Source organism: Bombyx mori, chromosome 18 (assembly GCF_030269925.1).
Source record: "Bombyx mori chromosome 18, ASM3026992v2".
NCBI lineage: Eukaryota > Metazoa > Arthropoda > Insecta > Lepidoptera > Bombycidae > Bombyx > Bombyx mori.
The window spans coordinates 10,484,548-10,493,229 of record NC_085124.1 but is presented as its reverse complement, the minus strand read 5'-3'; the positions used below and the strand labels follow the sequence as shown (position 1 = coordinate 10,493,229).

Genomic DNA, 8,682 nt, shown 5'->3' with positions numbered 1-8,682 from the left:
AGTTACAACGGCTACCCCACCCTTCAAACCGAAACGCATTACTGCTTCACGGCAGAAATAAGCAGGGCGGTGGTACCTATCCGCGCGGACTCACAAGAGGTCCTACCACCAGTAATTACGCAAATTATAATTTTGCGGGTTTGATTTTTATTACACGATGTTATTCCTTCACCGTGGAAGTCAATCGTGAACATTTGTTGAGTACATATTTCATTAGAAAAATTGGTACCCGCCTGCGGGATTCGAACACCGGTGCATCGCTTCAACACGAATGCACCGGACGTCTTATCCTTTAGGCCACGACGACTGTTTACGAACCACGAATTACTAGATATATCCTTGCCTTTGGATGAAGGAAGGAAAGGATATAATTTGGGTTATTTCAAATAAATTGAAACATTGAACGGGCCCGAGATGGGCTGATAAAAAGACATAAAAAAGGACGAACCCACCCAAACACCAAATATCTTTAACAAAGATAATGGCTTCGAAATCGAGAGTGGTTCAAATTCTAGGCTAATAATTGCTAGAATAGGTAGGGGGAAAATAAATCTGATATAAAACCTCATTTGAATAAAGAACAAAAGAACTACACAATAAATGTCACTCTCTGAAGTCGACTAAAATAAATTTAACGTTTAAAAGACTCGAAGAATTTTTTTTGTTGCGAAATATATATTGGCAATTCAAGTCAATAGCAGTATATTTCCATTTTGCAGTATAGATATTTGTAAGCAAAAGTTTTTACGTATACAAATAATGACTTGGTGTTTTCAAATACAGTTCAGCTTACCAAAAGGACAATGTAAGACATGAATCTTAACAGTAGCTTAACAGTATTATACTTACGAGTTTGTATTAGCACTTAAATTTTCAAAACTTTATTATTATATACCAATGTATTGAAGTTTACTATAACAACCCCAAAACAGTGATAAAACCTCGCAGACAGTGGCGTAGCTATATCATACGAGACCCTTCGCAAATTTATTACATGATGCCCCACTAAAAAGCATCGCATTGTAATTTAATTTCAATAGAGCATTGAAGTAATTACCCGACAGTATTATATAATATTGTGTGCATTTTAGTTAAATAGATGCGTTCTAAAATGGTATCTGTTGTTATAAAATTTAATGCTTTTAAATCGTAATAATTAAATTTAATTTGTATATGATCTTCAGTTACATCTAATTTTAAGCTATATTAGGTACTTTACCTTTAAATATCCTTAAATACTTATACTGCCACGCTGTATTTACGTCAATATGACTGCTTGTTTCAAGCGACGCAAATCTGTCTTTATAGCCCTTTAGACTACGACGACTTCAACGACAATTGTATTGTATTACGCCTATCTAACCCTAAAAATCCGATCACATTGCTTTACGGCAGTAATAGGCAGGACCGTGGTAGCGTGTGAGCTCACAAAGCACCCTTCAGTAAAAAAGATCGCAGTCTACTGCTACAATTATCCGAGAAGAATGCCGCCCATTTTCCAGTGAATCCCTTTGTCGCGTTTTACGACACCCACTGAATTAGACGGGTCGGTGGTGGCTCTATACCGTTAGCGCATAGCTAATAATTTGAGCACACATCATGTTTTCAATAATCATTAGATTGATGGTTACCTATTTTTCAATTGCTGACTAAAAGTTATTCATGTTATAAATTTTTTATTTATTATAAAAAAAAAGAACACAATATTCCTAACCTAAAAGTACATGTTATTATCCGCAACATGCTTCGTCAGATTACAGAAATAAAGTTATCAGCAACATGCTTCGTCAAAAAGTACAATACTTACTTTCAGCTGCAAGCGTCGTTATAAATTATAACATAAACAAAAAGCACATTTTTTTTTACAGGGTGTTTATTTATGTGAATAAAATCTTTTTTTTATCTAACAAGATGATGAATTTTTTTTTTCTATAATGATTTTTAGTGAGCTACGTCGAAAAATGGCCGCTAATGAAATCTAACGAAATGGCGTTCCTTTTGGCAATATATTTGGCGTTTATATTGAAAATAGGTCCAATGGTTATGGAGCACTTCAATGCTATACAAATGAGAACAATCTTGACAGTCTACAATGCAATTAAAGTTGCCAATTCGACAATGTTAACGTTTCAGGTAGGTAATTGGTTTTTCCGAAAAATTTCACAAATATATTCCATGTTTTCCAAGAATTTGCCGATTCAAGGAAAACTTTTAACAAGAGAAATTCAGATGAAGTACAATATTAAAATTCTCATTAAAATACAGATTATTATATTATTCAAATAATCAAATCATAATCTTTTTTTTATAGCTTACATGGGTGGACGAGCTCACAGTCCACCTGGTGTTAAGTGGTTACTGGAGCCCATAGACATCTACGACGTAAATGCGCCACCCACCTTGAGATATACAGTCGTCGTGGTCTTTTTTAACGGATAAGACGTCCGGTGCACTCGTGTTGAGCGATGCACCGATGTTCGAATCTCAGGCGGGTACCAATTTTTCTAATGAAATACGTACTCAACAAATGTTCACGATTGACTTCCACGGTGAAGGAATAACATCGTGTAATAAAAATCAAACCCGCAAAATTATAATTTGCGTAATTACTGGTGGTAGGACCTCTTGTGAGTCCGCGCGGGTGGGTACCACCACCCTGCCTATTTCTGCCGTGAAGCAGTAATGCGTTTCGGTTTGAAGGGTGGGGCAGCCGTTGTAACTATACTGAGACCTTAGAACTTATCTCAAGGTGGGTGGCGCATTTACGTTGTGGATCTCTATGGGCTGCAGTAACCACTTAACACCAGTTGGGATGTGAGCTCGTCCACCCATAAAAAATATATATTATGAGGTACTAAAATAAAATGCGAATAATACCGCCACAGATTACCGATAATGCAAAAGTAATAACCTCGCGGATAACGGAGTTGCATATCTGTAGGTATATTTTGCTTAACAGTGATTTAGTTAATAAACTGCTTTCACTATCTGGCAAGCTTTCCAATTATAGGCGGACCAAACCATTTTTTTTTTTTCATTAGCGTATTCTGCGTTGCTTGGTTTTAGTTTCTCCGATATATTCAAGAACGCGGATTGTTTCCGAGAAATTGTGAATACGATGACGATATTTTATACGTGAGTTATATAGTTATCTATTTATTAATTTTTTTTATATCGTACTTCAGTTTATTATGAATTTTGCTATGACTACCTAAAAATTAGAAGACTGCCTCAAATGTGTTGAAACTTTGCAAATTTTCAATTCAATAGGTTAATAAACGATTCATTAACGCATTGATCATGTACCAAAAAGCCTAGAAATAAACATTTATATATAATATGTAAAAATAAGATTCATATTTTCAGTAACTCGTACTTCAGTTTATTATGAATTTTGCTATGACTGCCTAAAAATTAGAAGAATGCCTCAAATGTGTTGAAACTTTGCAAATTTTCAATTCAATAGGTTAATAAACGATGCATTAACGCATTGATCATGTACCAAAAAGCCTAGAAATAAACATTTATACATAATATGTAAAAATTAAGATTCATATTTTCAGCTAAAATAAATATAACCAAACGCATAGACTTGACAACTATCGCAGGAACCGACTGATTCTGAGCCAGATTTTCCACCCATTTTGCCGCTTTAGAAATAAAACGGATAATACTAAAATTCAATGTTAAACCAAAGACTAAAAGGAAAATTGTTGATGATAAACTAAATACCATAAAGAAAGTAAAACATAGTAGAAGTACCACCAGATGAATCAACTGCCTTGTCATTTTGCTATTTACCAGTCTTCGCGTTGCCTGCACAGTTTTCATAAATAGGTACATAAAAGTGATCTACACAGTCCCGACATCGCTAAAAGGGTTCGAGATTTATTGAAGATCTCAATGTATCTAGCACTAGCATAAAGAATATTACGTTCCAGACAATCGCCGCTCTATACTGGAAGTACATGGTGACGAAAGTTCTAGACCTCTTCGATACGGTTTTCTTCGTACTCCGTAAGAAGTACAGTCAAATAACGTTTCTACACGTTTATCACCACGTGTTCATGGTAATGATTACTTGGTCCAGTTTGAAATACGACCCGTCGGACCACTGGGCGTTTATGGCCGTGTTAAATTGCACTATTCACGTTTTCATGTACGTGTATTATGGGATAGCGTCTTTTGGGCTGAAATACAGAAAGTACTTGTGGTGGAAAAAGTACTTGACTATAATGCAGTTGGTAAGTGATTCATGATTGTTTTTTTTAAATTTTTTTTATTGCTTAGATAGATAGACGAGCTCACAGCCCACCTGATGTTAAGTGGTTACTAGAGCCCACAGACAAAGTAAATGCGCCACCCACCTCGAGATATAAGTTCTACGGTCTCAGTATAGTTACAACGGCTGCCCCACCCTTCGAACCGAAACGCATTACTGCTTCACGGCGGAAATAGGCGGGGTGGTGGTACCTACCCGTGCGGACTCCCAAAAGGTCCTACCACCAGTGATGAAACGTGATTGTGATTGTTCGTGATTTCTGCTAAAACTTTGCCTTCTAATTTAAATGGAAGCTAAGACAAACTACGATTTTCAATATAAATTTGTCAGCTACCTTTTTGTGGATGCTTGAGTATTTTAATAGTTCTGAGTAAATCATGTTACGATTCGAAATTGCTATGACAAAATCCAGTGAAACTATGCTATTATTATTAAGTAACCAACACTGCTCAAACTTAATACCACACTACCCTAAGAAAAGCTCATTCAATGTGCTCATTCAAATTTTATGATTCTCCCTCTTTAATACGAAACACATATGTTATTACGTATACTTGCCTTATACTTATGTATATCACATACACCAGCTATAAAATAATTTCTTAATAAGCTCGAAGATTGCTGAAGAGAGGAAATCATCACACATCTAATTAGCGCGTTTGTCTGTAAGACCAATGAATCTATGAAACATTGCTAGTTCGCATACAATTGAACATTGCCCAATTTATAAAAGAGCATCAAAGGAACAAATTAGCGTGCATGGCATACAAACGCCGCCATAAAGTGGTCACGTTATTTCGCGTAATGTTAAAAGTAATTTCACGAAATTTTACGATCAGTTAAGCGGTAGAGTTAATTTTAACGGCTACGTAGAACAGTTTCATGCTTGATTACGAGTTTGAGTAAAGTAAAAGTATTTGTGAAAAGATACGTGAAAACTAAATATATTAATTATAGCACCGTATTTTTTTTTATTGTTTAGATGAGTGGACGAGCTCACAGCCCACCTGGTGCTAAGTGGTTACTGGAAGCCATAGACATTTACAACGTAAATGCGCCACACACCTTGAGATATAAGTTCAAAGGTCTCAGTATAGTTACAACGGCTGCCCCACCCCTCAAACCGAAACGCATTACTGCTTCACGGCAGAAATAGGCTGGGTGGTTGTACCTACCCGTGCGGACTCACAAGAGGTCCTGTCACCAGTAAAAAAAGATGGCTTTAACTTACGGTCTACTAAATGGCAATTTCGTAAGTCAAGACCTAATAACAAGATTGTCTCATCACTGATTTCTATTATGAAAATTAATTCGAAGCCCTAAGGCTCCGTCTGATAGCAATTAGGACCAAATCAGGTCCCGAAAATACTACATCAAATTTGATAGTGCCCCTGACGTGGTCTTAAATTTGAGTTTACATTGAATTACCAGCTTAAATCACAAAATGGTGTCTAAATATTAATTCGTATCAATATATGGTATAATAATATTACAGTGTTAAATAATTATGTATATTTATTATTAATTATTATAATAATCTGTTATTTAAACCCGTAGATTTTTTAATACGGAATGTTTACTAATTATTTGCATCAAGAACAGAGTCGACTTTAGAAGCGCTCAGTCCAGTTCATATGTCGTAGCCTAAAGGATAAGACGTCCGGTGCATTCGTATGTAGCAATGCATCGGCGTTCGAATCCCGCCGGCAGGTACAAATTCCCGTCATAACTTACGCGAGTGTGGTGTTCACTCACGCGGCCCGCACACACATAGACACCCTCCAATCCCTACAGTCCCGCTTTTGCAGGCTAGCCGTCGGAGCTCTGTGATTCGTAAGGAACGTTGACCTACACGACGACCTGGGCCTCGAATCAATCCGGAAATACATGAAGACAGCGTCGGAACGGTACTTCGATAAGGCTATGCGTCACGATAATCGCCTTATCGTTGCCGCCGCTGACTACTCCCCGAATTCTGTTCACGCAGGAGTTAATCACCGTCGACGCCCCAGACACATTCTTACGGATCCATCAGATCCAATAACCTTTGCATTAGACGCTTTCAGCTCAAACACTAGGAGCAAGTTTAGGAACCCCGGTAACCGTATTCGTCGAACTCGACAAAGAAGTCGATGTGCAACCTAACCCATGCATCAGCCCGCTGAGTTTCTCGCCGGATCTTCTAGGCGGGTCGCGATTCCGATCCGGTAGTAGATTCATTCGCAAACCAGTTGCTCTTAAGTTGTTAGGTCTCCTTCGGAGGGGCTCGGGCAGCTGTTAGCAAATCCCACCTCTCCTGGCTGAGCCTTTATTCGCCCACTTGTTCTGGTGAAACTGGAAAGGTCTCCGGGCCACCAGTAATCCTTTAATCATAAAAAGGTACAATTTTTTCCAATGAAAAACCTACTTAGCAAATGCTCACGATTGACTTCCACGGTGAAGGAATAACATCGTGTATAAAAAAATCAAACCCGCAAAATTATAATTTGCGTAATTACTGGTGGTAGGACGTCTTGTGAGTCCGCACGGGTAGGCACCACCACCTTTTTTTTATTGCCCTTGTAGGCAGACGAACATACGGCCCACCTGATGGTGAGTGGTTACCGTCGCCCATGGACTTCAGCAATGCCAGGAGCAGAGCCAAGCCGCTGCCTACCGTTGAGTACTCTCCACAAGCCTCGTTTGAAGAAGGACAAGTCATATTCCTATATCTGCCGAGAAGTAGTAATGCGTTTCGGTTTGAAGGACGGGGCAGCTGTTGTACTGTTAAAAATGAGACCTTACAACTCATGTCTAAAGGTGGGTGACGGCATTTACGTTGTAGATATCTATAGGCTCGGGTAACCACTTAACACCAGGTGGGCCGTGAGTTCGTCCATCCTTTTAAGCAATAAAATAAAATAAAAAATATTGTTCATTTTCTTCTCTAGCTACCTTTTCACTGAGTTACGTAATTTTATCTAGACACTCTAAACACTACGTTTTATTAAGCTTAATTTTGTTTAACTGGAGTGAGTAATTTGCTTGAGAAATATTAGATCTAAATTGACGGAATTATTTCTAATGTTACCGTACAGTAATCATGTTGTAATGGTAACAAAACGTATATATTATATAGTTTTGGCATCTGAAGAAAAAAGTTAATGTTTGATATCGATTAATGTTCTTAACCACAAAAGAAACTATTCATTTTTCGTGCTATCAAATAACTTTTCAGGATAATACGGGTGCGAGTATTATAGGCCTGCATGGGTAGGTACCACCACCTTGCCTATTTCTGTCGCAAAGCAATCATACGTTCCGTTTTGAAAAGTTGGACAGCCGTACCATACCGGACTAAGACTTAGACCTGTGGGCTCCGGTAACTAATTAACAATAGGCGGGCCGTGAGCTCTTTCACCCATAGAGAAAATAAGAAATAGGAAATCAAGCGGTAATAGCTGCAAATACCTTCAAATTATTATGAACCAAAAATAACTGACCTCAAAACTCTTCATAACTGAAATATGACTGAAAACAATAATCTCGAGCTGATACTACGACTATTACTTAACTTGCACAATTATTTTCAGATCCAATTTCTCTTGATAATGATTCACGTAATGATTCAGACGCACATAACGGACTGTCCTATGCACGCTGGTACCTATTGGTTGGGTTTATCCAACATTGTTCTCTTCATATTTCTCTTCATGGATTTCTATAATAAGAAATATCGAACAGGTACACCTGTGGACAACTTAAAAATTGTATGTGGTAAGCACCAGTAATCTTCCATCAATGTATGTATGCATAAGTGGAATAAAGTAATTGGTATAATTAAATGGGTGTTTTGGTTTTAATGACATGTTGTTAATTTATATTGCTTAAGATAGAAATTGAGACTACGTGATGTGACATGATACATATGCAGCAACGTAACTGTGCTGCACAAGATGCTGACTCTTGACTGAGAATCTAACCTCCACCCTGTATATTAACCTCACCATCGACAAAATTCAATTTTCGTTTTGCCTTACCGTCAAATTCGTCATCTCTGAATAACCGAGTAAAACTTAAGTCGCGTAATCTGTACGCGTTCTATTTACAGTGTGTAAAAATTTCAATAAAATCAAATAATGAAAATCTTGAAATGCACGTTTCTTCTCTGTATTTCACTATGGTAATTTCAATATCGAAACGATACGGGAAAGTTCCCTGGGGTTACGTAGTCGTAGAAAATATAAAAGATTCTCGTATTGAGAGGGATATTTCAGTTCTGATGGAATTCTTTATAAAGTCTACGTGTTTAAAATTTTTGTCTATAAGATGCGTGTGAGCCTGTTTTTGAATTATATATATATCTATGTATTTCCGCTTCACGCAAAATTTTAATGTTATTTTCAATGCCACCGACTATG

At 37.4% G+C, this 8,682-nt stretch overlaps 1 protein-coding gene across 2 annotated transcripts; it reads left to right on the top strand.

Moving 5' to 3' along the window:
* Positions 1-599: 599 nt before the first annotated feature.
* LOC101744268 (elongation of very long chain fatty acids protein 7) lies at positions 600-8,106 on the top strand. Of its 2 annotated transcripts, none has more exons than XM_004928269.5 (5): positions 600-805; positions 1,946-2,133; positions 3,067-3,135; positions 3,942-4,244; positions 7,855-8,106. In XM_004928269.5, exons 1-5 carry the CDS (start codon positions 760-762, stop codon positions 8,050-8,052), a joined length of 804 nt encoding a protein of 267 aa, XP_004928326.1. In that variant the 5' UTR covers positions 600-759; the 3' UTR covers positions 8,053-8,106. The 2 variants fall into 2 exon arrangements, with proteins under 2 accessions (XP_004928326.1, XP_021205114.1); XM_021349439.3 differs by having other exon boundaries at positions 616-730.
* Positions 8,107-8,682: the final 576 nt, after the last annotated feature.